Source organism: Acaromyces ingoldii, assembly GCF_003144295.1.
Source record: "Acaromyces ingoldii strain MCA 4198 unplaced genomic scaffold FA10scaffold_2, whole genome shotgun sequence".
Lineage (NCBI taxonomy): Eukaryota > Fungi > Basidiomycota > Exobasidiomycetes > Exobasidiales > Cryptobasidiaceae > Acaromyces > Acaromyces ingoldii.
Window position 1 is genome coordinate 2344203 of NW_020290248.1, and position 25836 is coordinate 2370038.

The following is a 25836-nucleotide window of genomic DNA, read 5'->3' on the forward strand; positions in this document are numbered from 1 at the left end:
TCTTGGCTGCTCTACTAAACCGTAGATGAATCTTGAAATGGATGATTTTTCGGTAATCTACAGTACAGCACTTCTGTAGTCTTCATCGAATCTTGCGGTGATCGAAAAAGGTCTGTTCGCGAGAGGGGGAGAAAATTCATCAGCCTCTGATCAGATTCCACGTCGACAATGGGGACCAGCGGGACGTACCCTGAGATGACTAGCCTGCCATACGCAGGTGGCAATGAGCGTGACGCCCTGCACCAAGCTCCAAAAGACTGCCCTCGAGTTGGCCCTCTCGCTCGCATCTCGGAATTCTGCCTCTCGCTCGCGCTGAAACTGCTGCTCCTTGCGGATATCGCGCAGCTTGTCATTAAGATCCCGGACCCGGCCTGCCAGGTCGGTGATGTGCTGGCGGTCCGCAGGCTTGTTGTCGGGCTTGGCCTCACCGATGATGATGTCGAGGTGCATGCGCACCTGGTGCTCGTGGTCGTCGGGCGAGGGCTTGTAGCCGGACCCGTTGAGGAGCTTGGTCGAAAGGCAGATGCTGTGATCGCCAGCTTCGTGCGACGTGAAAGCAAATTTGCCCTCAGAGGGCCCCATGGACGAAGTGACGAGATGATCCTCCTTGACTTCCTGCACAATCAGAGCAAACGGTTCAGAAGGTGTCATACGTGAGATGATGATGATGATGTGATGCCCAAACTCACCTTGACTGTGATCTGAATACCGAGATCGTCTCGGATGATAAAGTGCTGCTTTTCTCGATCCCAAACCTCGGCCATGTAGTGCCCCACTACGACTGTGTCATTTGGTAACTCCTCGTAGAAGCACCGGCGGTCGCCTGGGTCCAGGTAGAAGTAGAGCTGTCAAGTCGTGTGCGAGTCAGTAAATGAAGATATCTATAAGCAGTTCGGTGCGCTACGCACACATTTGACATGTGCGAGGAGGCTCAGTAAGAGCAGCAGCAGAGCCTGGAGCCGCATATTTGTCCCTTGTCGTCTCTTCTCGACTCGCTCGCAGCCGTGTTGAAGAATGGACAAAGACAGAAGAAGACCGACACCCTCGAAGGTCTCAAAAGTGCAAGCAAGCAACGGCTACGCCTCCTTCATCACACGTGGCATTTTAGACTCTTAGCCCGGTACATGTTTTCACCGTGCGGGGAGAAGAGGATCTGGATATTCAGTTCGCGCGTCTGGTCGGCAAACGGGATCGGTCCTTCTGAGGACACGAACGACAGCGACGATGGCCAAGTCGACTTCGATGGCGAGGCAGACGTCGCACGGGTCGGATCGCGGGTCAGGAGATTGGCCTCTCGACGCTCCTCCGCCGCTTGCCTTGCCACTGACGTTTGTCGTGACACCTGCCGAAGCTCACCGCCTGCGCACGTTGGCTTCCAAGATGGGCCTTGCTAAGCCACCACCCCCGGTCTACAGCTCAGCACCCTCAACAAATCCTCCCACACCAACGGCCTCGTATCCTTCCACACCCACTGCCGGCTCTGGCTACCGAGGGTCGCCCTTTATCGCTGCATTTACGGCTGCTTTCGAGGAAAAGGACAAGACAAAAGACTCGAAGACCGAAGAACCACCCAAGCTTTCGGTTGCGCTAGACAATGCCCTTCAAGACGATGTTTTACCGCTCGCCAGTCGAGCGGCCATCCGAAGTTTCTTGGCAGGATACATCATCAGTACGCTTCTCGAGAGCTTGCTGCCTGGGCTGCTGCGAAGAAAGACGTAAGTTTGTCTGGCTTGGTCGTCCGACATCCTTTGTTGCTGATCGCCCTTCTGTTCCTACAGTCCGAGAGAAGCACTCCGATCCATCTTCTCACAGACCTCGACACGTATTGGCGCCGGCTTCGGTCTCTTCACGCTGCTATACCGTTCGTTGACCTACTTCTTGAACTTTCTTCGGCTCAAGTCTCTCGCTTCGCTGCCGGCCCTAGCCCCATCCTCGCTTCCCAACGCAGCCTTTCGTTCTCGCGTTCTTGCACGGCTCGTGCGGCTTTTGCGGGGTGAAGGCGTGGCTCCGTCGCTTGCTGCGCTGCTGGCCTCTCCCGCACTGGTTCTCTTGCCCTCGCAGACACCGTCAAGGCCTGGCGCCCCGACGTTTCCGAGAAAGAGCCTCGCCTTGGATCTTTTCACGAAAGGCCTTCACAATCACTACCACCTGTTGCGAAGGAGCGGCAGCCGGGCTACATCATGGGTGCCCAAGTGGTGCGACTCAGCGCTTCTGTACGCTATCGGCAACGGTCAGCTGCTCTGGGCCTTTCTCTTTGAACCGTACGCCTTTCCGAAGGGCTATGGAGACATCATCCTCGCTCGCTCCTCGGCTTATATCCCCTCTAGACCCGAGAATTTCCCTTCGTCGATTCCATGGCCCTCGAAGCGACAGATTGCAGACCATGTCGCCCTGCTCAGCACTCCGACGCGTACCGCATCTGCGTTCCCCTCCTTCACCTCTCCCTCGCTCTCGGCGCTCCATCCTTCCCCATACCCAACAACATCGTACAAGGAGATCAACCCCGTACTCGACTTCTCCCCTGCGCATCCCGCCCACACGGAGCTTCTCTGCGCCCTATTGCATCCGACTGAGCCCTCTTGCCGCAAGAATCTGCTAGACTTTTGGAAGCGGGAATGGATCGCCAGCGCTCGTTTCGTTGGCGCCTTCTTGGCTGCATTCAACGTACTGAGGTGGAAGGCATGGTTGAAGGACCCCGAAAAGCAGCTCTTTGGCTTCTCATTGAGCGTTGCTCAAGGCGCCACCGTCATTTCCGGATCGATCGGCACTGCCTGGGGTAGGTGTCGCATTCTCTCACATTGCTCCTGATCGCTCCACTGACAAGGGACACACTTCCTCTTGTAGCCCTCACCTGCTTTTTCCAACACTACCTTCCTCGGACCTTGTTCCCCCGCTTCCGTTACTTCCTCAACGGTTTCCTCTCATCCATCTTCATCTTTGCTGTTCCTCCCTCTCGACGATCGCAGCTCGGCCTCTATGTCGGCAGGATGTCCCTCGACAGCACTTACCAGGTCCTCGTGCACAAGCGCAAGCTTCGCCCGATCCCAAAGGGCGATGTCATGCTCCTCGCCATTGGCATCTCACTCTTGGCCAACCTGTATGAGGGAGCGCCGGGCGCACTCGGAAAGGGCCTTCGAAGGATCCTCGGCCTCTTCCTGCTGGGCAACAGACAGGCTGGGTCGAGTGTCTCGAGGGCCGGTCTTCCCCTCTTGCCTCCTTCGGACCAGGCACCAGCAGGGTCTACTGCATCAGAGGTCACCTCATCTAACTTTTTGCCATCAGCACCGCCAAAGGGGAGGCGAAAGGCCCGTTTCGATGTGTAGATGTATCCTCTGTTAGTACAGGAATCGCAACAAACCCGAGTCTATCTGCACTTGGCTTCTTTTTCAATTTTCGATGTTGCGCGCTCCCCCAGTGAGAGTAGAGCTCATGGTTGTGATCATGGTACAAGCGTTAAGGTGAGAAGAAGCCATAAGACAGCCTGCTCCCAGCGGGAAGTTTTGGGTGATGTTGTAGTAGTGTGTGTGCGTGTGGTGTATGCAGAAAAATGTGTGCCGCGACAACGAGAGGTGTAGGAGAAGAAGAGAATAGGTCGATTACTTCTTCTTGTCTCCAGAGCCCTTCTTCTTGGCGACACCGCGGACCTCTGTAGGCAGGGACGAGTCGTGAGCCAAGAGACGATCATGAAAGATGGAACAAGAAACCACTCACTCTTAGCGCGGTTCTTCCTCTCCTTGCGCAGCTTCCTCGAGGGCTTCTCGACCTTGGCGGCGAGGCCCTTCTTGACGAGACGGTGTCGGGGCTCGAAGTTCATCGAGTCGCGCGAGTCGTAGATGAGAGCAAAACCTGATCGATGTCCATCATCGGTCAGACGATTGCTCGATCCTGCTGATCCAACAGCCACCGGCGGGAAGGAAACTCACCAGTCGAGCGACCACCACCGTAGTGGGTCCTCATGCCGAAGACGACGCACTGCTCCTTCTGCGCCTTGTACATCGTCGACAGCTTGTCCTCGAGCTCGTCCTTGGAGACGTTGGCCCGCGTTGGGTGAATGACATCGAGGACCATCTGCTTGCGCTGCAGCAGCGGGTTGGTGATGAACTTGCGCGTTCGCAGAGTCACGGGAGAGGTCGAGTCCTGTCAGACACAACCTCGTCAGCATACCACGTCCTAAGGTTGACTTGCGATTCAAGACAGCATTTGATGGAACGGCCCCCCTCCTTCTTCGTCCTTGAGAGCTCCAAAATATGTCCTGTGCGATGCCCGTTTGCGTCCTCTCCTACGGCTGCAGGCAATGGACCATCTGCACGAGCAAAAAGTCCATGCCGCCAAGTCGCTTCCATCCTAGACCTCGCTTCGAGACCATCCAGCAGTACCCCTTTACGACATGCTTCGCCCACCTCTCCTTTCCACAATCACCATCCCCTGTCCCACGGAATTGGACGCTCCTGACGATATCCAGCGTGCCATCCGATCAAATGCCGTCTCTAGCCACATCATTACTAACCATCTTGAGAGGTGTCGGTGAGGAGTAGTAGATTCGAGTGCTCGAATGGTCCTCTAATCCAACCTCGCTGCGGAGCAAAGAACAGGCCACGTGTTTTGGAAATTTCACACGTGACCCAGCTTTCGTACATGGTAGACCGTCACTGGCAGCCAACATTTCTGATCACATCGAGGGTGCAATTATTGTTCTCCAGAGCCACTTGCACAGCGTTGCATCGCTACACTGGGAGCTGAGGAGAGTGGAGGGGAGAGTGGGCATGCCCATGGGAGGAGAAGAGACGAGCCAATGAAAGGCTCGAGCTTTGAATGCTTCCTCGGTGTGAGTATGGAGTCCTGTGGCACGTACACCTCTACCCTAGAAGAGCTTCCTCGAATCGCGATTGTGTTTGTGATGCTCGCCGCTGCCTTTGTAGCAACCTCTCTACGCTGAATGAGCCATGGTGCTCATCGTTGTGATGGTGACCCCCATCGAAACACGTGGCATACGAAGACCGGCTTTCCGTCTCCGCGTATGTGGAGGAAGCCAAGGTCACTCATCGTCGAAAGCGTGGGAGGGCGCAGACATGGTGCAAATTGGTTCGCTATTGTTGAAGGAGACGGAGTCGGGCCAGGAGAAAGGTGTTGCCCTTCTCAATAGCTGTGTGTAGGCTGTATGCATTCCATACTAGGATGCTTTAAGCTGACGAACAATCCGGAAGCTTCACCATGGGCCAGCGATCTTCAAGATCTTACGAAGCTATTTGATTCCCCCAGCACATCGGCTGTCACAACCAGAACTGCCGTTGTATCAAGCGAAGACATCGAGAGGCTTCGGAGGGAGGCGAAGTCGGCTGCTTTTAAATCTGTCTATGAGCAGGACGCAAACGTGCATTCGCATGCGTTTGTCCGCGACCATCTCAAGACACTTGAGGGTGGGAGGTTGACAATTGCGAGAGGCTCGATCAAGTGAGGATGGTTGCACGCGAAAAGCTGAGCTCCTGCTGAAACAATAGCAGCTCGTATGGTTTCAGCCCTCATCCGCTCTCTTCGTATTTGGACTGGCTCTCGCAGCTCTTTTCCTCTTCAGAAAGAAAGCCGGTCATCATCAGCATAACTGGACCGCCGGAGGCTGTGGGAGGTACGATTGCGTATCTGCGGGACTGGACCTCTGAAATTCTTGGAGGAACGGCTGATGAGGGGTGGTCCAACTTGATTGGCGTCGAAGTGAACCTCAGTTGCCCGAACGTGAGTAATATCGACCTCCCTCCATGTCAGCTTTTGTCTCATCTTTATCCACATCAAGGTCAAGGGGACCGACATGCCCACCGCTTACGACCCCGAGGCGATAGCGCAATATCTGAAAGAGATCAAGGCAGCCAACGAAGGGTCTAGGGGCCATCTCCTCTCCGTGGGGTGGGTGAAGCCGTTTCTAAGGAGCGTCAGTCACCAGCTAAAAGACAAGATTTAGACTCAAGCTTCCACCATATTCCTACCATGCCCAATTTGCGGCTTTGGTACAGGAGCTTTCTTCGCTAGGTTCCTTGAAAGATGCAGGAAGACACCCGATTGCGTTCCTCACGAGCACGAACACCCTTGGTTGCTCGTTCTGGCTCAACGAGGGTGACTCGCCGGGCAGATTTACACCCTCCCTACCTCGTGGTCTGCCTGGCGATGACCAGGGGTTCGATGGAACAGGAGGGCTGGCAGGCGAAAGCTTGCATCCCATCTCGCTTGGTGAGTGCGGTCTTAGGTGCTGTTTCCCGGCGTGGAGGTTTACAAACTCTCAGGCAATGTGTATCGGCTACGCCGACTACTCGACGCATCTGGTGACAAGAGACTCAAGAACATCGATATCATCGGTGTCGGCGGGGTCATCAGCGGGCTTGCAGCTCAGCGCATGCACGCGGCGGGCGCTAAAGCTGTCGCCCTGGCCACTGCCCTTGGCAGAGAAGGTGTTGACTGTTTCGACCGCATCTCGGACGAGATTCTGTAACTTAGTCCGACGCTCCGCCATGAAATATTAAGCTCTTTCTGCTTACGTCAGCACAAAACACGTGATGTCAAAGTGCACGTTTTGCCTCTCAAACGCTGTCACATTTTCATTTCTTCTATCCGAACATCACCTTCTCATTGTGACAACTCCTCATCAAGATGGCTACCGAACAGAGTGAGTGGTTAATGAGCTCCTCCTCAGAAGAGTGCAGCCCTCTCACATCGCGCTCTAATTTGTAGCTTTCATCATGGTCAAGCCCGACGGCGTCCAGCGTGGCCTCGTCGGCGAGATTGTTGGCCGCTTCGAGAAGAGGGGCTACCAGCTCGTCAACGCCAAGATGGTCCACGCCTCGCAGGAGCACCTCGAGCAGCACTACGCTGACCTCAAGGGCAAGCCTTTCTTCCCTGGTCTCATCAAGTGGGTCCACTCTGCTACAATATGAGGAGTGCTGCCCACTGACATGCCGACCTCATTCCCTGTCCACTCCAGGTACATGGCCAGCGGCCCTGTCTTCGCCACCGTCTGGCAGGTCAGTACTGCCTCGTAGCCCTCCTCTCGCTCCATCGCTGACGTTTTTCTCGTTTCCCTCATCTTTCGTCGTTTAGGGCAAGGACGTCGTCAAGCAGGTTCGTTTCCACGCTCGGACCTATGTCTTTCAATGTGCTGATCCCTGATTGCTCCCCAGGGACGTGCCCTTCTTGGCGCCACCAACCCTCTGGCGAGCGCTCCTGGCACTATCCGTGGTGACTTTGCCATTGACGTCGGCCGGTGAGTCTACTCCCGTGTTTCCCCCTTTCATCTCTGTCGTTGCCATCTGACTGATCGGCCCTCGACAGCAACATCTGCCACGGCTCTGACTCGGTCGAGTCCGCCAAGAAGGAGATCTCGCTCTGGTTCGGCCAGGACGGCTCGATCCCCTACAAGCGCGCCGTTGACGCCTGGATCTACGAGTAGATGTGCTGCTTTCATCGCCCCTTTTGTCGTCTCTTAGATCACAATGAATGAAAGACAATCTACCGTGCACCTGTCTCAGCATAGACTCATGACTTGTCTGAATTTACATCGCCTCATCGGCGTCTTCTTGCAGCCGAGCTTCTGCAGAAAGGTGGAAAACAAAATAAATTGATGGGTGGTCCGAGCGTGCAAGTTTTAGCTCGAAGTCGTGCGAGACAGGACCGCCTTTGTGTCTGACCCGCGCCCGTTCTGCTCGCCAAACACGCGCGTCCTGTCTCCTCTGCCCCCCCTCTCATCTTGGCCTTCCTGCACCCCATCCACATTTACACCACCAGACGTAACACCTCCGCAGAAACCACAACGCTACAGCCAGTACTCCGCTCAGCGCAACGATGCTGAACAATCCATCCTTCTTGCCACCTTCGGCCGGACATCCTCGAGGCAGCGGCCCGAAGCGTAGCCGAAAAGCGCAGGCGACCCGCTCCCCCTCGTCCTCCTCTTCTCTGTCGTCTTCCTCTTCGGCTCCATCCACGGCCACCGCGGCCACGTCATCAAGCAGCAGCAGTGGAGCAGTGGAGCAGCAGCAGCCAAGCGCTTCTTCGACGTCGATTCCCAATGCGCCGGCTTCCTCGTCGTTTTCGACGCTCTCCTCGAGCATTACCCCACCTTCGAGTCTGACGTCGTCGCCTGCGCTTCAGGCGCTCATCTACGCCACATCCAACGACCGCTACCCTGGCGCGCCCGGCACATCCCTGCACCGAGCCAGGCTCGAAGCGGCCAGGCTGGCTGCACAGAGCAGGCGCGAAGCGCAAAAGGAGCTCGAGAGGCGCGAAGAGATGAACCGGCTCGGCATCTTGGGCGTCTCCGGAAAGCGCAGCCGGCCTGGCGGATCCTCCAACGGCGCTGGCGGAGCAAATGGCAATGGGAGGGTGGGGAGCACGCCTCCCGTCTCGGTTGGTGAGCGGAGCAGCAGCCGGCGAAACCAGGCAGCAGCCGCTGCGGCCGCCGCTGCTGCTGCTGCTGCTGCTGCCTCTGCGTCGGCTGCGCCTTCATCATCTTCGTCGAGCTCGTCGTCAAATGGCAACGGAAACGGCAACGGCAATGGCTCGGCGCGACGGGCAAACGGCAATGCGGGATCAGGAGGCGCAGGTGGGCGGAACCTGGCCAATGCAATCGACCACAACTCGCTGCCAGTCCCCCTCACAAACGGAGGCAGCCCCATCCTGCCTCCTTCATCGTCGGGCAGGATACGCAGGCCGGCCAGCGCCAGTCGTGGCGCCAGTCCCTTGCCGCTCACGTCAACGCTTCATCCCACGCAGCACCAACAGCCGCACGCTCAGACCCAGCATCACAGCGAAGCGAACGCGGAGATGGCCTCAAACGGTCTCGGTCTCGGTGTCACTGGCATGGGTGGAGGTTCAGAATCATGACACGTCTCGCATGCTAGTATGGCCCATGCATGTATGCGCTCAAGCACCTCATACGCAACTAAGTTGATAGCTATTTGTTGTACTCCTATGAATGGTTGATTAGTCGACAATCGCTCGATCTGGTCTGCTCAGAAGCATCCACTTCACGGGTGTGAGGCCCTGGCTGAGAGGTAGCCGTTCCAATCAAGCCTCAACAGGAGCTGCTCCAAGTGACGCCGTGCGGCGCTGTCCGCGTCGAGACGGGCCGCGGCGGCCGAGGTGGTCGCCGCCGCCAACGCCGTTCCTCCCGCTTGCTTCTTCGCTGGGGTGGCGTCAATGGTGCTGTGACGAGCAGGAGAGGGCGCTCCTGCGCCGTCCTTCTGCAACGCCAAAGACGGCGTCGAGGACGCGTTTGACAGCAGAGCAAAGAACTCGTCGAGGTGCATCCTCAGCGCCTGTCGGGTAGATTGGGGTCAGATCTCAGTCAACACGGAAAAATGAGAGGGCCAAAGGGAGGCAGGAGAACACACCTCGGCCACTTCAGCAATCAATCTGCTCCTCTCCCTTAGCGTTGCGCTGACCTCGTCGACGTGCGATTCTCCCCCCTCTTGAGACGCCCCACCGAGGACGCTTCCCTCACTCAACAGATCCGGCAACACGTCACCTCCCCAGCGATCGACGAGCGCGGCAAATCGCAGACAGGTCTGCAGGATTCTTCGCACGCACGCCGAAGCCTCTCTGCTGGTGAGGAGCAGGCCATCGAGGACAAACGACAGAAAAGCCTGATGTGTCGATCGTGAAGTCACAAAGTCGAGACCGCTGTTATTGATGATGGCTCCGCTCCCGCCTTCGCCTGGTGCAGCCGCTATGCTCGTTGACGTCGGCGCACCTCCCACCCGTCGCAAATTCGCCGTTCCTCCGACGGTGCTGGCAGCTGGATTGACGCTGCGCGCTTGTTGCCAGAGGGAGACGGATGGCGGACCTCCGGTGACAGACGACGAAGGGAAGGGATGACGAGCGGGAGCACGTACGCTGGAGCCTCCTGACTCCTTTCGAGCCCTCGCTATCGCCGCTGCAGATGCTGCTGCTGCCGTCGTCGAAGCTGCCGCAGACTTGCGCGTCGTGGTTGATGGCACCCTTGAGCGGCTCGGCAACGAGTCTCCGCTGCCGTCTCTCTCGTGGCGAGAGCCTTGCTGCGATGCCGGTCGGAGGCTCTGCAGCTGGTCCAAGAAGCGCGTGTACTGAACTTCGATGATGTCCGTCTTTTGAACATCTCGTCAATCAGCCTATGACATTCATGAATGCGAATCAACAGAAGAATGACATACCTGAAAGTGTCCGCCGAGCGCTTCCAAGAACCAGAGGCCCTCTCTTGCAGCACCCCAAGCCATGCGAAGGAGTTTCGTACGCTCCCGTTCCTCTCTCTGGCTCACACCTCCTTCTCCTGTACCTGTGAATCGCCGTCTGCTCCGTTGCGCTTTGCTCAGGTTCATCCAGCAGTCTCGAAGGCGGGCCTGGGTTGCGTGCAGGGCGAGAAGGTAGGAGAAGAGATCGGAGTAAGCTCGCAGCTCTGGAGGTGACAGAATGAGGTCGAGAGGGAATGGAGCACTGTAGCGAAGTGTGAAGGGCACCCCAAGTGCGATATCATCGAATCGCACAGAATTTTTTGGTGAAATTGCACCTTGAAGCTTCGTTGGCTTCCACTCGTTGACGTTGCCGGTGTGTCGTGGGGGCATGATGACCTGGCACAGCTCCAGGTGGCTGTCATCCTCGGCCTCGGTGCCCACGCTGGCTCGTTGCAGAGCAACCTCGATGTCAGCCGTCTTGATGGTCCCCGCTGCCGCTGTTCGAGTGCCAACGAGCTTCGCGTAGCGGAGCTTGGAAAGCTCTTGTAGTAACGACGTAGCATACAGGCCCTTGCGATGGAGAAAGTAATCGCCCCTGCAAAGCAAAGATTACCAGGCAAGTGAGTGTGTGCCGAGCGGTGGCTTTCGAACACTTCTTCACTTACAGAGCATCAAATGCGCCCAGGACGACTTCAGGCGTGAGGACATTGCGCCACATCCATTCACCCACATCTTCGCGAATCCGCGCCACCGCTCGCCTGAAGTCCATCGGCCGTGTCGATGGCCTAGCCTGGTCCGACCGAAGCAGAGCAACGTGCGAGCTCGTCAGTGTTTCGGGAAGCATTCGAGGGCCGGAGTTGGGCAGGTGGGAGGCAGAGCGATTCTTGACGGTGTGAAGGGCTCGGCCCACGTAGAGGATTGCCTCGGCCGTGGCGGCGTCGTCCGTAATCGACGAGGGAAGCGCATCCTTCACGAATCGCCAGCCTGTCAGTCCCGATCCTTTCAGCATCTCGTCGTCATCGTCGTCGCCCGTCGTCGCCAGGGAAGGTAGGACATCGGACGAGGTCGACATGGCCAACCATTCCCGACCCCCAGCCTCGTCACTGTTGCCCACCCACTCCACAAGAGGGTCGCTGCCGATGCCAAACGTGCTCGATTCTTGTGCGTCTCCGTAGCACATCCATGCCACCAGTGCGCCGCGCCAGGCATCCTCGATGGAGCAGACGAGGGCCAACATGCACGCTCGCACCCTGCCAACGCCGGTGTCTGCGCGAAGGCCGACGAGATCTAACAATTTTCCCGAGGGCCAAGAAGGACACGTTGGGGGCTTAGGTGGCGAGTGTACTGTCTGGTCGAATGTTTGGGCGTCGACGAAGACGTCTGACTCAGGACCGGCGAGGATAGCCGACACGAGTGCATCGAGCGCAGACAAGGGCGCCTGCCATTCCTCGAATCGGGCGCGAACGCTTGCCAGGCTCACGAATGAGTCATCCCCGTCGACTATGTCCTCTTTGCGCAGAAGTATATCGCTTTCGGTGTCAATGACCAGCTGCTCGTAGCCCTTCAAGAGGCGCAGCAGGCACGAAGCCATGGGCGCAAAGAGGGCACTCTGATGGCGATGCTCCATCGCAGCCTTCTGCCTCTTCTTGCTGCTACTACTACTGCTACTCGACGAGAGCGCCTGAGAGCGAGCACGAACGAGGATTAATTTGGCAAAGAGTTGCACTCGGAGGTGTTTGGCCGCCAAATTGGCCAGCGCTTCGAGGCTGGCGCGTTCGCCCGGGTGAAGCTGACTCAAGGCATGGCTGCCGTCGACGAGACGCAGGGTCCAGGACCACGGCACGCGTTTCGAAGTCGAGGAGCTGGGCCGATCAGCGACGACGAAGAAAGAGGAGGCATGGCCAGCCATGACCAGCAGCAGCTCGGCCAGCATCTTGCGTCCCAGTCGCCTCGTCGGTGTCGGTGTCAGTCTTGGTGTTGGACGACGCGTGAAGCCGGGCACTCTGAGCAAGACGCGCTCTTCTCGGCCTAAAAATTTAGCTGTTGGACTACTCCTCCAATGTTGCGGCCTCGCAATCTTGCGCGATTTTGCTGCATTCTTCGAGGCAACAACACTATTACTCTCACCCCTCTATTGACTACTTTCACGCAGAATGGCGAACAACTGCACACAACGTGATGAATGAGAAACGGCGATTCACAGCCTGTAAATGCGTGCTCTTGCGCAGCTTGCCCTGCCGCGCGCATTTGGGGCATTGGATTGATACTGTGAAGTCATATGGCTCGACGTCAGGGGTCGGAGAATGTCCAGGCTGTGTAAGGCGGGGTCATATCTATATTTATGCTCCTCGGATCTCCTTGTAGGTGGCCGTATCGATTACCTGACCTCTTAGTAGTAGCTCACCCAATTGTCACTCTACTGCAAGTTTGAGGGCCAGCAAACTCAGCAACGGCAGCCCGGGCATAAAAAGGAGGCAGCGTTGTCCCACAAGACCCAGAAGGAGAACATCTTTTCAGTCATGAGCAGCAAGGAACAGCTCACTGTCGAGTCTGACAGCAGCAGTCACCACACGAATGTTGCCACGTCGCTTATTCGAGACGTGCTCCAGCTCAAATGGAACGATTGGAAGACGCTCTTGCAAGCCCTTCGAACCGGCCTCGGTGCGGTCGTCGGCAAGCCCATGGATGACCGCGAGCTTCTCCTCGAGAATCTAGTCGTAACTCTCCAGACGCTTCCAGAAGGTAATCGCATCGGCGACGCCCTTTCCAACCGCTTCATTGAGGTGAGCAGCCCGTTTCTGTCTGCTTGGTGACAGAGTGCTAACAGGGTGAGGAACTCACTCCGCCACAGTTCCTCTGGTCGGATCTCATTCATCGTAAGTCGACGCAAGTTTTATTCGCCTTTCTTCATATATCTGACACACTTTTTAGCTCCGGCCTCCCGAATGGGACCTACGGCGGTCTATCGCAGCGCTGATGGTTCTGGTAATTGCATCGAGATGCCCGAGCTGGGCAAGTCTGGCATGCCTTATGCCCGCAACGTCGCACCACAAGCCGTCAAGAGCCGTCTGCTGCCCGACCCCGAGCTCATGTTTGACACTCTTCTTCGCCGTGACGGCGCTTCGACGTTCAAAGAGCAACAGGGAGGCCTCAACCGCCTCTTCTTTGCACAGGCCGTCCTAATCATTCACGATCTCTTCGTGTCCGATCGCGAAAGGCCTTGAATTAATCTCACCAGCTCATATGTTGATCTCAGCCCACTCTACGGCAGCAACGAGGAGCAGCAGGCTCAGGTACGCACTTACATTCAGGGCCGCATTCATCCTGACACCATCGCGCTGGATCGTCTGATGCTCATGTCGCCACCTGTCATAGCGCTCCTGATCATGTTCTCGCGACACCACAATCGTCTGGTGGAACAGCTTTTTGAGGTCAATGAACAGGGCAAATACAAGCCATGGATTGCGCTAGATGAGGAGGGTCGCAAGTGGCAAGACAACGACCTCTTCCAGCTCGCTCGCAACATCAATGTAGCTTTCTTCGCAAAGACGGTCCTCTGCGACTACGTTTCTGTCATTCTAGGAACCGTTCAGCAGAACACAGACTGGCACCTGGAGCTCGGAAAAGAGATCAAAGGGGTTACGCAGACGACTAAACGAGGAGGCGGAAACGTCGTCAGCGTCGAGTTCCTCGCCATGTACAGGTGGCACGCCACGCTGAGCAAGGCAGATGTGGCGTGGATCGAGGACACCTTTCGTCGCGATCTCCCGGGAAAAGACATTCACAAGCTCGACTACAGCGACTTTTACGGGGTCTTGGGCAAGAAAGAAAGGGAACTACACCAGCAACCAAACAATGAATGGACCTTTGGAGGCCTGAAACGCAACGAAGATGGTTACTTTGATGATGACGACCTCGCAAAGATCTTAAAGGATGCCATCGAGGAACCAGCGCACGAATTCGGAGGGCGTTCCGTTCCCGACATTCTTCGCATCGCTGAAGTCGCCGGCATCAAGCAGTGCCGCGACGTCTTCAATCTGTGCACCATGAATGAGTTTCGCCATTTCTTGGGATTGACCACCTTCTCGACCTTCGAAGAATGGAACTCAAATCCTGAGATTGCCAATAAGGCGAGAGAACTATACGGCCACATTGACGATCTCGAGCTGTACATTGGCCTTCAATGCGAGGAAAACAAGCCCAACGTACCTGGCTCGGGCCTGCAGCCCGGCCACACCCTCGCTCGTGGGATTCTATCCGACGCTGTGACGCTTATTCGCAGCGATCGATTCCTTAGTCACGACTTGAACGCAACGACGCTGACTCAGCAAGGTATGGCGCTTCTAAAGCCCGCCCAAGGATCTTATGGCGGCTTTCTGCCTCACATCCTCTACAATTCGCTTCCCAATTCGTGGGGACAGAGCAATGCCTACGCCTTGCTACCATTCTATACTCCGAAGGCGGCACGACAGATCCTAGCATCTAACGGCGTGCTGGACCATTACAGCATCGGTCGCCCTGATAACGCGCTCAAGGTGCATTTGGTCGACCACGAAACGGCATCGCTTTGCGCTGATGAAACCCTGGCATACCTCTTCAAGGAGAACGTCTCCCTTGTCGCTCAACTTCAGGGTGGAGTAGACGAAAGCGTTCTGAACCGTGCCAGCGGTTCTCTGTCGCGCAGGATTCGCCAAGACCAAGTCATTCGTTTCTTTTCCGCTGAAACAGGACTGGCTATAAAAGACACAGGAGCTCTGTCTGGATCAGTCCGCAGGTCCTTCGACGCCATCAAGGATCTCTTGAGTGTTGTCGTCATGCGTTGGTCTTCTTCCATGTTCGGCCTTTCGTCTGGCAACCTCGAAGTAGAGACACTGCACGACACACTGGCTCAGCTCAATGCCTTTATGGCCGAAGACTTCGACGCTGCTCAGCACTTTGAGCTGCAAGACTTGGCTCAGAAGGCGGCACCGGGACTCCATAATATCATCGGATCGGTATTGGATCGTTCTCGCGCCAAGCCCTATCACCTTTGGACACCCAGACTTGATCTGCCGCCCGAAGCACGCCAGCTGTACGTGGATATTTACGATCTGTCCGTCGATGAGAAGGACCAAGCAGTGGGAATTCTCGTCGTCTTGATGATTTCGGTGACGGCGACTCTTTCTCATCTCGCCGCTCTCGCCCTCGACGCAATTCTCTCGAGCGAGCACAAAAAGACGCTCGAACAGCTCGCCACGAGCGACAACGAGGGCGACGTACAAGCATTCATCACTTCGATTCGCGCGTGGCTTCAAACGTCCATCGAGCTCGTCGTGGCTTACAAGGCAGAGAAGAACACATTGGTCGAGCAACAAAAAGTACGCGCCAACGAATGGTTCCTAGTCTCTAGCGTTGGACAGCCTCTTGATGACGCTCAGACTCTAAAGATTGGAGACTCGGACAAGCGGGTCGTCTTCTCGCTTCTGCTATGGAACGCAACCATCAAAGAGACTCTCTTTGTGCCGGCCATTTCCGCCATGCTTCGCGAAATTCTGAAGCTCAAAAGTCTTGCGGGAGCAAAGGGACTCGCCGGAAGTCTATCGCCTATTTCCCAGCCTCTCGGACAGAGCGAACTCAAGCGCACGGTGTACCTAGACGACAAGTATCTGGCGAGGCCTTTCCCATCCAGCCTGGTCGTCGAGTGCGATCCTTAGGCGGATGCGAACAGAGCGCTGGCCTGCGTTCCCTCCTTCAGAGCTCCTCATAAACAATGACTGAAGTCAAAGCGAATCCTTTTTAAAAGCTGGTTAGAATACAGCAGATACGATTATCTTGTAGCCCTCGAAACTTCGAAAGTTCGAGTAACCTAGTCATACATGTCTTTCAGCGAACCAAGCCGTCGAACCTTTGGATTCTCCCGGCCTTTCTTGCTTGTTTCTCGACCTGACGATCCGTCGTCTGAGCTGTACCCTCTGAACCTGATGGGGCTAAGCGAGTGCTCCCTCTTGACTTTGCGAATGGTCGGGGTTGATACATTGTGATCCTTCTCGCTGCGACGCAAGGATGGGGACGGAAAGTTTCTGTCTCTAACTCGTGAAGGTGATCGAGGAGCTTCTTTCTTGACGTTGTTGTTGCCCGATGCGTTCGATCTCACTTGCGGTGCTGCAACCTTAAACGGTCGGCACATGTACCCTTCACCTCGTCGGTCTTGATCATTGTTGTCATCGCTGCTTCGCTCAAGCTCGTCGATGAGCTCATCGAGTTCAAAGTCTACCCTATGCCTTTCTGGCACATCATGGGGATCTCGCGCCGTCATATGCGGTGGAACATGGCCTTGTTGCATCACGATAGATGTCATCGGACGGTGTTTGTTCTCACGCTGCTGCTGTTGACTCGGGCTGGCGTGTACACCTCTCGAAGCCTGGGGTTGCACAAACGAAGCTTCGGCAGCATCTTTCCACGCTCCTCTGGGTCGTTCTCTTTCCGCAGAATCCGCTATTCCAAGCTGATAGACGGAAACCTGACCGATCGACAACGCATACCGATCCCTCACCGAATCGAGGTTCTTTGGGGTCGTCCAGTACTTTCTCCCAACCCTGGATCCGCAGGCGCAAAAGAGGGCAACGAAGGTGCTTCCGACGTCCGGACGATGCTCCTCCACAACCATCTGCAGATCTGGGTTGATTTGCACGATTGGTGTGATCCGTGTCAAGACGACAAAGCCAAGGTCATGTCGGATCTGGGCTTCATCGTCTCTTCCCTCTACTCCGTCTCTCCCGCCTCCTGAGCTACCGATCGAGTCTCCCAAGATCCTACGGCAACGGGCGCAGCTCAACACTATCGGCGAGGCACCTTTGTACTTGTGGCTCGACGATCCTTCTCTCCGACTTGATTCGTTCCTCGGTTCCAAGTCACGACGAGCGTCAGATGCTGTTCGATGTCCGACGGCGTGACGAGGATGTGCAGTCCCTTCCCCTTGCAAGATGATCTCTTCTGGCAGAGCAAAGCGAGTCTTTTTGCGCCGTTGTAGTGGTAAGTCGTATGGCTCGATTCCTCGAGCGTCATGATCTGGCCAGCCAATCGTCCGACTCGAGGTAGACTTCGGCAGCTTTTGGCTCTCCCGCAACGTTGACCTCGATGATGATGAGAGCTCTTCTGTCCTGCTTTGATTCTCCCGCTCGACGGAGCGCTCGTCACTCCACCATCGCAGATCGTCTTCGAATAGATGATCGGCTGCTCTTGAATGCTGTCTCTTGTTGTACGGCCGATCGCGGGGCGGTGAAGGCAGTGACATGGCCGTTCTCCTTCTTGTGACCAACACTGAATTAGGCTTGGGCGTCGGCCACTTTAGCCTTGAGATCGCGTCTTGACACCGCACACGTGTGTGTGTGTGCATTCGCGCCAACTCCACTCACCGCGCACTCTCGAACAACCTCAGCCCTGCCAACACCATCACTAGGGAGACAGCATGGACGACGCCTACGAGTCTGTTCTGTACGTTGCTCGGGAATGCTACGTCTATCGGATCCCGCCGCGCAAGTCCACGGCAGGCTACAAGGCGGCAGAGTGGGGCGACATGGAGGCATTTCTTTGGAAGGGGAGGCTGAGGATCATTGAGAAGGGCGAAGCGGACAAGTGCGAGATTCGACTGGAGGACAAGGATTCTGGTGAGCTCGCTGCTCTTTCTGCTTTCGAAATTGCAGACTAAAGAGTCGCTGAACATCACTCTACGCTGCGAAGGGGAGCTGTTCGCGCTGTGCCCTTACGACTTGACGGGCCAGTCTGTAGAGCCTGTCCTTGACTCGTCGAGGTACTTTGTCTTGCGCGTCGAGAGCGACTCTCCCGAAGGCGGTTCCAAGAAGAAGGCATTCATCGGAATGGGCGTGAGTGTGCACTGAAGATGATGTTGGGATTTAGCAAGAAGAAGTAAAGCTGAGAAGGCATACACAGTTTCTCGATCGGAGCGAATCGTTTGACTTCAACGTTGCACTCCAAGATTGGACAAAGTGAGTACCGAACTTTTTTGTTCCCCTTCTCGTTGTTTGCAGCTCAACGGAGATGGACGATGCAGACGGACAAAGGCAGCCAAGGCCGGTCCCGCGGCCGAAGACGTCGATTCAGGCCCTTCGCCCCACATTCCCGCAGGTCCAAAGCAAGATTACAGCCTTAAGGAAGGCCAGACCTTCTCCATCAAGATCCCAGGTTCTGGCGGTGGTGGGCGAAAAATTAGAGATACACAACCCTCGTCAACGTTCGGGGCAGGTGGGTTTGGCGGTGGCCCACTGCTTCCGCCGCCACCAAGCAAGAGAGGGTAAATGGAGCAACGTCCAATATCACTTGGACGCACTCGAGAAAGCGATAGGTCGGCAAATGCCAAATGGCGAGCGGGTAGGAGTAGGCCCTCGCTTCCAATAGAGGAGCGGCCCTTGATCTAGATTTGTTGTGTCATTAAGTGATTGACTACGGGACATTGTGTGTGTGTGTAAAAGCTAGAGGCTGTATGTGTGATGAATAGGGCAGAAAAGGAGGATGAGGTGAGGTAATGAGTACGTGGGCAGGTATAGTGGCACAAAGTTGCGCAAGAGAGCGACAAGCTGACGGGTCCTCTAAGCCTGGCCCCGAGAGCGAAGGATGAATGCCTTGGTGAGGTCATCATGTCAGCCTGGAAATATCGGGGCGTCACGAGACAATTCATGGCTTACCTCCAATGCCTTTCTGAGCTCCTTGGCGTCGAGCCTTTTGAGGTTTTGCGCAAATTCCTGAGCCACATCAGGCGGGCACTGCATGTTGGGCAGATAGACGTTCGTCAGGTACTCGAGCAGCTCGTTGCCTCGCTTCTGGTACATCGTCTTGGCGAGACTGCACAGCTCCGTCAAGGCCTAGGAAAAGCAAGTCAGCAGGTGAAGGCCTGTCAACAAAGACCGAAGTCACTCACAATTTGCGTCTGAGCATCCTTGAAGTCAAATGTAGCTTTGCTTGGAATCTCAAAGAAGAGACCGACAAGCGTCTCATATATGAAGCGCTCGAAGCCTGGCAGCTCAATCGATGGCGCTTGACCATTAGGAGCGGCACCATTTTGGGTCGAAGAGCCGCCCCAGAGGTTGACAAGGCGGACCAGGACGTTGAGCGTTTGGCGCTGGGTGCTCACATCTCCGTTGTTGGCATAGAAGACGAGGCTCTGGAGGATGACTTCGAGTTGATTTGGGTTTCGGTCGCTTCTGATAATGCCTTCAAGGCCATTGGCGACGAGCTGAGAGATAAAAGCCACGTAGCTCTTAGTGAGCTCGCTCCGTTCAACGGCGTCATCTGTGCCAGAAACCTCGCGATTGAGGAAAGAGAAGATGCGTGTTACCAACGGACCAAAGAGCTCCTCGAAAACAGGAGCGACATCGGTCTGAGGAGTTTGTCAGTTGCGGCTCCAGAACTGAACTGAGACAACGCCGGCTCACCTTGTACTTCGTTGAGATGAGTCCCAAGAACGACAGGAAATCACAAAGCTCGGGTGAGCTAACCTCGCCGAGGAGGGAGTTAAGCAGGTTCGGAATGTAGGGCAGGACGACTAGGCCAGCTGTAGCCACGATCCTTGCAAAGGCACCCCGAGCTGCGTCGCGAATGATCTGGAAGCGGTTGAGTGCAGTCAGGCTTGTGAGGATCTGCTCTGTGACGTCTTTGAAGACCAGCATCCATGGCGGAGCTTGTCGACTTGTGTTTCCAGACGACTGATCGGGAAATCCTTTGGCAAGGTTGCTGAGGGCCAGGAACAGATGATGTGTCTCCAAGACGAGCTCGAGGTTGTCCTTGTTGCTCGACCATGCCTCGACGGCCTGCTTCATCTTCTGCAGCGATGGGTCAACGAGGGCCCTTAGCAAGGCAGCCTGTCGGTCGGGCTGGTTGTTCAGAAGCGACAAGAGGACCCCGCACATCTCAAAGAGATTGAGCTGGCTGTCGAATGCGCTTGGCGAGTTCACCGCATTGAGGAGCGGATCTTCGTCTGGCTTGGCTGCAGGCATGTGCGCTTCCACTACGAGAACATCCTGTGAGAGCAAAGGAGATACGAGTCAGTTCAATCGACGTGAGACGCAGCCAAAAATATGGACATACCTGAGTCGCCTCGAGAATGCCAGCCACATAGTCGGGAGTGATGCAGTCTCTAGTCTCGCGCACAAAGCGAGAAAAGAGATATTGCACGCGATGCCTAACCACTGGTCGCTCGTGATGGATGCCTCGCCAGTCGAGGAATGGCTGGAGGACAGGACCAAGCGCGTCGGGGCGAACTGTAAAGAAGGCCGAGTATCGGACCGCGCATTCAAAGTACTGAATCTGAACAGCTGCATGGCGGTAAGCCGATACCGACGACTGGTAGAAACGCAGCACGGTTTCGCCGAGCGGGTTGAGAGTCAGATCGACAAAGTTGATGTTGTGGACCTTTGACTTTTGCGCCTTCGGCATATCGGGGGGCAGGTGGACAAAAGACGTCGCATTCATGCCGGTCTTGATCGAAGCTTGAGCATTGGCGAGCACCTCACCAAAGAAGTATGTGCAGAAGAGGGCATGCTCGACCGTCTGCCAAGGCACTGCTGGTCCGCTGCCAGCAAGAGATGCATCGGTAGCAACCAGGACTTCGATAATTAGAGCCTGAATCCTCCCGGCGAATAGACCCATGTCCATCTGAGCAATCGATGCTGCCACTGTTTGAAGAGCCTTGCGGAGTTGTAGAAACTTGGCGACGTCCTCATCCTCGCTGTCCTCTTCATCACTGTTGGCGGACTGCGGTCCACCCCCGTTCCACTCTGCTGAATCATCGAACCTCATCTTGGCTAGCACAATGTCCAGCAGCCTGGAGAGGAAGAGGGCCTTCTCGTTGGTGAATATTGCGTTATTCCCCTGGCCCGAGTTTGCCCTTCGCTTGAGTTTCTTGTAAATCACCAGAACAGTGGTGACGCTGGGAAGCACAGCTTCAGCGAGCTCATCGTACCGGTCGCTGAGCAGCTCCAGGATCAAGCTCATATGCGCGATGAGCATGTCGTCGGCCGCTGCACGGGTGACATCTTCCGCAGCAGTCTCATCGACGACTCGCGACAGCTCGTGTGCGACACCGTTGGCCAGCTTGGCGAGCCTCTCCCTGAATTCGACTTCCGAATCGTCCTGCGTCTCCTCGCCCTTCGCTAGCCTGGTCGACCTCTCCAGCTCGCCGATGGTAGCTGTCAGATTGAGAACGCGGAGCAACTCAACCTTGTCAGCGGGCTTCATTCCCTTGGAGATGACTTCCAAAAGTGTTTCGGCGGCCGCAACCCTTAGGGAGCTCTCAGTGTGCTGCAGAAGCGTGAAGAGGATCGGAACGGTTTCTGGTGTGACGACCAGACCAATGTCGATCCAGGCTGCAGGGGGAGTTGAGAGTCAGCGCACTTATTGAATATGAAGGAAAGCCTGTCTACACTCACAAACATAGTCTCCAATGACCTTGGTTGCTGCTGCCGTCATTTCGACTGCTCTCCTTTGGGTCCATCCCTGAGCCGAGGACGCCGTGGCTGATTGGCCTTCCTGAATCTTTTGCATCCCCTCTTGCACCACCTTCCAAAGCGTCTCGGCAATGTGACTCGCTTGTGACTGCCGAATCTCATCACGAATGGCGGCATCACGGCTCAGTCGTTCTCTTGATCGGATGACACGCAGCGTGATGTCAGATCCGAGCTCGATGGAGACATCGTGGAGTAGCCGCAGAACAAGATCGGTCGAGCATGGGTTGAGGGAAGCATCGGAAGGCGAAGGCGAGGCATGAGCACGCATACAGGCCAGCAAACTAGGCAAAAGCGTGAATGGTGGTGGTAGGCCGTAGCTCTGGAGCAGTAGATTCGTCAAGGTCTGGGAGAATTTGTTTCGCAAAACTAGTGGAGACGAGAGGTGTCAGCTCATGTGTCGTTGTCTTTGAACATTTTTGCGTCACTCACAAGCTGTGCCTTGCTCGCCCGTCCCTGCAACGTACTCGTCACTGACATGCTTCAATGCGGCTTCCGAAAGGAAAGCGACTGCGCCTGCTGGATCGCTAGCCTGGGTCACCCTGTCGCATGTGATCAGCATCAGCAATGGCAGCCGAACGAGACATGCGAAGAATGCTCACTTATTCTCGAGAAACTCATCGATGATGTTGAGGGAGAATAGCCGTTGGTTGTGGCCGTAGCGAGGGGCTGAACCATCACCCGATCGGGAGGAAAAAACATTCCATGCGGGCAACCAAGCCTCCTGACTGTTGGCCTTGAGTTGATCTAGGTAGGCAATGGCCTGCGCGGGCAAGTCCTGCTGACCATGGCTGGCGGCCAAAGCGGGATTGGAAGCAATCTCCACTGCTTGGACGAGCTGCTCCTCCATCGTCCTCCGTCACCTTGCTCGTGTCTGCGCAATGAAGCGCCGCAACTCGATCTCCTCCTCCTCCTCCGTCGCAGGCAGCGCCGCTGTCCACCCTCCGCTGACAAGGTGCTGAAAGGGACAGGGTGATGTAGCTTGGAGACTTGCTCCTAAGAATACCGTTGAATGGGGCTGCTCTCGTTTGCTATCGGAGAGCGTCGACCAAGGACGATGTACGCAAGTCGCTATGTTGGCTCTTCAGAAGAAAGAAAATTTGACGACGCGAATGGCGGAGGACAAGTTGGACTGACACTGATCGAAAACAAAAAAATAGAAAGAAAAAATCCCCCGTGCTTACTGCCTCCGGTCGCGGCGTGCAGCCGTGAGAAGTCGAGCTGAGCCCAGGAGATAGCATTACAATGCGACATGACTGGTCGATCGATGTAGCCAGGAGATGCTGTATCCTTACGCAAAGAGAAAGGCAATATCGAATGAAGGTCTTTCGACTTCTGCTTCTGTGCTTCTGAAATTATTTTGCTTGGTCTCAATTATTGCTGGTCTCAAGATGCGTCTCGGCGCCATGGCTGACCTAGCGGAGTCGGACTGACTTCCCTTAGTCATTTCGACCACCAAAGAGGATGAGCGCTTCTGTCATGCTTGGGGCGAGCGTAGCTAAAGCTCAATTGTCACTTCCAGAGGGCTAAGCGCTTCCTATTTTCTGGAGTACGCCTCTGGAGCGGGCCATTACCTTCCGCGGACATCGCGATAAACACTTGACGTTGCCTTGAAGTCCGACCTCAATGTGACTGACGAGCTCAAATTTCTGTTCTGAAAAAAAAAAACAAAAAAACATCCAAACAGAAGGGCGAGAAGGAAGCAACGTACCAGCGGACTCTTCGAGAGGGCGTCAACGGAGGAGGAGCAGCCCGCGTGACAGGCGCCTCAATCCACGTGCTGTTTCTGGGTGGACCGTGCGAAAAGCATATAAATTTGGTTGCGCAGAGGTGTTGCGTTCAATGAATGACGGGGAGCCCCTCACGGCTTATCGAAGGGAACAAGCCCGGCCCAAGTCTACCAACTTAGCATCTTCCATCGCAGCCCTTCTCCTCGTCAGCCTCAGCAGATCGAGAGGCAGTCTGAGCCCTTAAATAACCGCCTTGCAACGACGAGGCCGCAAGTGAGACGACTGGGGCGTCCGGCGCGGTTCAGCACCTAATTGATCCTATCTAGCGCCCCTGGCATTATATAGGCCCGCTTTGCTGCGCACAACATTCGTCGGCCGTGAGTCAAAGTGGGGTCGCGAGTCTCCTGTTCTGCGTTGCTAACTCTTCCACCTTCGTGTGTAGACTTCGCTACGCAAGCATATTTCCCCAACTCGACGCAATGCAACCCTCAACGAACTCCAGTGGCGGCGGTGTGGAACCATGGACGCAGCGCTCAGCCTTTGAGGACAGGGCTCTGTCTCCCTCCCTTTCATCGTCTTCCAAGACGCCGAGCGATCCAGACCCTGCTAGCTGCAGCGATGTTTCGAGCCTCGATGACTTTGAACTCGTCGACGAGCCTGATCACCACCACTACGTTGAGCATTCTGGCGTTGAAGATAACGGGTCGCTGGACGATGGCGATAACGGCCTTAGCGAGTCTACTTTCAGCAGGCTGGAGCCTGATTGGAGAGACAATTCAGAATCTTATGAGAGGGTCTCGCACAACCTCTCGCGCACGAGCTTCGGCTCTTCGACGCCCATGGGGTCTCACCACCTCATTCCAAATGCTACCTCCTTTTCAATGGCCGAGTCGGCCCTATCCGAAGGTCCGCTCATGTCCACCTCTCCAGAAACGGGTTCGACGAGCAACAGTTTCCGGTTCCCTGATCCAGAAGCATCTGTCAAGGGTTCAGAAGTGCTGCGGGCCGACGATGACAAGAGCGAGGACGAAGAAACGTCGGAGGACCCGCACCCCGGATCGCCTCTCATGTTCTCTTCAAGTGCAGCGAGAGTCAGCTTCGACGTCATTGAAGACACCAACAAGCTGCTAGAAATTCCTCCCTTTCAAGCCGGTGGGCCCGTCACGAGGCCCAGGCCGTGGAACATAGGCTTTCTCATCACAGGCAAGATGGCTGCTGCGATGGCCGTTACTGCCGCATTGGCTCTTCATCTTGTTCTCTTCTATCGCTCCCAATTGAGCCCTTCCATCATCGACCTGCCGGTCAAGCTCAACATGACGCCCGCCGCCACCGTTACAGGAGCTCCACCCAGTGCCGTCGTCAGCCGTTCGAAGAAGGTCAGGTCGGCCATCGAGTCGACCACTCTCTATTCGTTGCTTCCAGAAGTTCCCTTTAACAGGCCTTTCCACAGCCCGTCCGACTGCAGCCCGAAGTCTAACAACATTTCGCCCAGCCAAATCACTGACTTGTCGCCCTACCAGCCACTCGACTTCTTCGAGCTGTCCTCCTCACGTGAGCTTTGTGCTATCGTCAGCCATGTCACGAATTCATTGCTGATGTCCTGCTCATCTTTTTTTATTTTTAGTATACCGTGCACCTCGAGCGGCGTCTTTGATCTTCAATGTCGGTCAGACCAGTCCTGGGATCGGCGCAAAAGCTCACGAAGTCTTGGCCACATTGCAAAAGTCATGGGAGCAATGGGCTATGGAGCTTCGCAGGATCTTCGTCACCGCCATCGAGGTCGTCTCTCGCATGGCCAATAACGAGTACGTCAAGATGAGGGATGATTTGTCGGATGCAAAGGCGTATGTACGCCAGCGATTGTGGGACAAGGTTGGGAAGGCGTCTGAGGGCTTGTATCGCGTTACGTCGAACACGTGCAAGTCTCTCGCAGCAAAGGATACCGAAAAGCGACTCCGAGACGTCAGAAAGCTTCGTGAAAAGCATCGTGCCATGTTGAGGTCCATACGTGGCAGCTTCCAAGCAAATCTCGAGCTTAGGCTCCTGGAGACAGTGATGCAAGCCGAACGCGCGAAAAGCCACGCCGTCAAGACTGTTCAGAACCTCTTGGGCAAGTGTGCCGCCACAAGTGAGGATAAGGCTCTCCAGGCGAGGCATGTACGACGGAAGAAGAATGGCGCGCGGCCGCCAGCCAAGCACTCTCATCGCAAGAAGTCTCCCGCCAGCAAGCATTAGGCAGTGACGCCGTCGAGCTCCATATGTATCCATTTTCTTTCTTCCACATTCACTGTTCTTTCGACACTCTCCCAGCCTTCGTACCTCTCTCACTCCCCCTTCACGCTGTGTAACGTATACATTCATTCCAACAATGCCCTTTTGATCCCATTCAAATGCTTTACTTGCTTCTCGGTGTCGATTGAACGA

General features: G+C 55.7%; 12 protein-coding genes across 12 annotated transcripts; 7 read left to right on the forward strand and 5 right to left on the reverse strand.

The window, feature by feature from the left end:
- Positions 1-35: 35 nt before the first annotated feature.
- On the reverse strand, positions 36-1038 carry FA10DRAFT_80803 (hypothetical protein). Its single transcript, XM_025525718.1, has 4 exons — positions 909-1038; positions 690-845; positions 190-615; positions 36-112 (listed from the first exon to the last, which is right to left on the reverse strand). Exons 1-4 carry the CDS (start codon positions 963-965, stop codon positions 83-85), a joined length of 669 nt encoding a protein of 222 aa, XP_025379209.1. The 5' UTR covers positions 966-1038; the 3' UTR covers positions 36-82.
- A 342-nt stretch (positions 1039-1380) lies between these two features.
- Positions 1381-3323, forward strand: FA10DRAFT_228507 (hypothetical protein; the record flags this gene model as incomplete). Its single annotated transcript, XM_025518750.1, has 3 exons — positions 1381-1715; positions 1779-2776; positions 2845-3323. 3 exons carry the CDS (start codon positions 1381-1383, stop codon positions 3321-3323), a joined length of 1812 nt encoding a protein of 603 aa, XP_025379210.1.
- Positions 3152-4519, reverse strand: FA10DRAFT_250286 (putative 40S ribosomal protein S24). Its single transcript, XM_025519560.1, has 4 exons — positions 4508-4519; positions 3924-4137; positions 3712-3846; positions 3152-3646 (listed from the first exon to the last, which is right to left on the reverse strand). The coding sequence occupies exons 1-4, from the start codon at positions 4508-4510 to the stop codon at positions 3597-3599; spliced, it is 402 nt and encodes a 133-aa protein (XP_025379211.1). The 5' UTR covers positions 4511-4519; the 3' UTR covers positions 3152-3596.
- Positions 4520-5050: 531 nt separating this feature from the next.
- On the forward strand, positions 5051-6530 carry FA10DRAFT_265820 (FMN-linked oxidoreductase). Its single transcript, XM_025521224.1, has 6 exons — positions 5051-5145; positions 5205-5451; positions 5502-5730; positions 5789-5898; positions 5954-6219; positions 6273-6530. The coding sequence occupies exons 1-6, from the start codon at positions 5070-5072 to the stop codon at positions 6476-6478; spliced, it is 1134 nt and encodes a 377-aa protein (XP_025379212.1). The 5' UTR covers positions 5051-5069; the 3' UTR covers positions 6479-6530.
- A 69-nt stretch (positions 6531-6599) lies between these two features.
- Positions 6600-7499, forward strand: FA10DRAFT_265821 (nucleoside diphosphate kinase). The gene is made up of 6 exons (XM_025521225.1): positions 6600-6652; positions 6718-6895; positions 6968-7007; positions 7084-7104; positions 7164-7246; positions 7315-7499. Exons 1-6 carry the CDS (start codon positions 6637-6639, stop codon positions 7430-7432), a joined length of 456 nt encoding a protein of 151 aa, XP_025379213.1. The 5' UTR covers positions 6600-6636; the 3' UTR covers positions 7433-7499.
- A 178-nt stretch (positions 7500-7677) lies between these two features.
- FA10DRAFT_265822 (hypothetical protein) lies at positions 7678-8965 on the forward strand. Its single transcript, XM_025521226.1, has one exon. The coding sequence runs from the start codon at positions 7825-7827 to the stop codon at positions 8860-8862; it is 1038 nt and encodes a 345-aa protein (XP_025379214.1). The 5' UTR covers positions 7678-7824; the 3' UTR covers positions 8863-8965.
- On the reverse strand, positions 8866-12176 carry FA10DRAFT_265823 (hypothetical protein). Its single transcript, XM_025521227.1, has 4 exons — positions 10853-12176; positions 10170-10782; positions 9372-10103; positions 8866-9296 (listed from the first exon to the last, which is right to left on the reverse strand). The coding sequence occupies exons 1-4, from the start codon at positions 12118-12120 to the stop codon at positions 9006-9008; spliced, it is 2904 nt and encodes a 967-aa protein (XP_025379215.1). The 5' UTR covers positions 12121-12176; the 3' UTR covers positions 8866-9005.
- A 530-nt stretch (positions 12177-12706) lies between these two features.
- On the forward strand, positions 12707-15880 carry FA10DRAFT_278676 (heme peroxidase; the record flags this gene model as incomplete). Its single annotated transcript, XM_025523475.1, has 5 exons — positions 12707-12970; positions 13039-13063; positions 13119-13389; positions 13444-14855; positions 14937-15880. 5 exons carry the CDS (start codon positions 12707-12709, stop codon positions 15878-15880), a joined length of 2916 nt encoding a protein of 971 aa, XP_025379216.1.
- Positions 15881-15956: 76 nt separating this feature from the next.
- On the reverse strand, positions 15957-18062 carry FA10DRAFT_81013 (hypothetical protein). The gene is made up of 2 exons (XM_025525719.1): positions 17883-18062; positions 15957-17830 (listed from the first exon to the last, which is right to left on the reverse strand). Exon 2 carries the CDS (start codon positions 17560-17562, stop codon positions 16033-16035), a length of 1530 nt encoding a protein of 509 aa, XP_025379217.1. The 5' UTR covers positions 17563-17830; positions 17883-18062; the 3' UTR covers positions 15957-16032.
- On the forward strand, positions 17622-18635 carry FA10DRAFT_265825 (adaptin ear-binding coat-associated protein 1 NECAP-1). Its single transcript, XM_025521228.1, has 4 exons — positions 17622-17833; positions 17907-18049; positions 18117-18172; positions 18238-18635. The coding sequence occupies exons 1-4, from the start codon at positions 17635-17637 to the stop codon at positions 18479-18481; spliced, it is 642 nt and encodes a 213-aa protein (XP_025379218.1). The 5' UTR covers positions 17622-17634; the 3' UTR covers positions 18482-18635.
- Positions 18591-22801, reverse strand: FA10DRAFT_250292 (hypothetical protein). The gene is made up of 8 exons (XM_025519561.1): positions 22285-22801; positions 22115-22224; positions 21608-22051; positions 20268-21544; positions 19616-20200; positions 19102-19560; positions 18869-19045; positions 18591-18805 (listed from the first exon to the last, which is right to left on the reverse strand). The coding sequence occupies exons 1-8, from the start codon at positions 22530-22532 to the stop codon at positions 18773-18775; spliced, it is 3333 nt and encodes a 1110-aa protein (XP_025379219.1). The 5' UTR covers positions 22533-22801; the 3' UTR covers positions 18591-18772.
- Positions 22802-23526: 725 nt separating this feature from the next.
- FA10DRAFT_265827 (hypothetical protein) lies at positions 23527-25800 on the forward strand. Its single transcript, XM_025521229.1, has 3 exons — positions 23527-23789; positions 23855-24963; positions 25037-25800. The coding sequence occupies exons 2-3, from the start codon at positions 23892-23894 to the stop codon at positions 25645-25647; spliced, it is 1683 nt and encodes a 560-aa protein (XP_025379220.1). The 5' UTR covers positions 23527-23789; positions 23855-23891; the 3' UTR covers positions 25648-25800.
- The last annotated feature ends 36 nt before the right edge of the window (positions 25801-25836 follow it).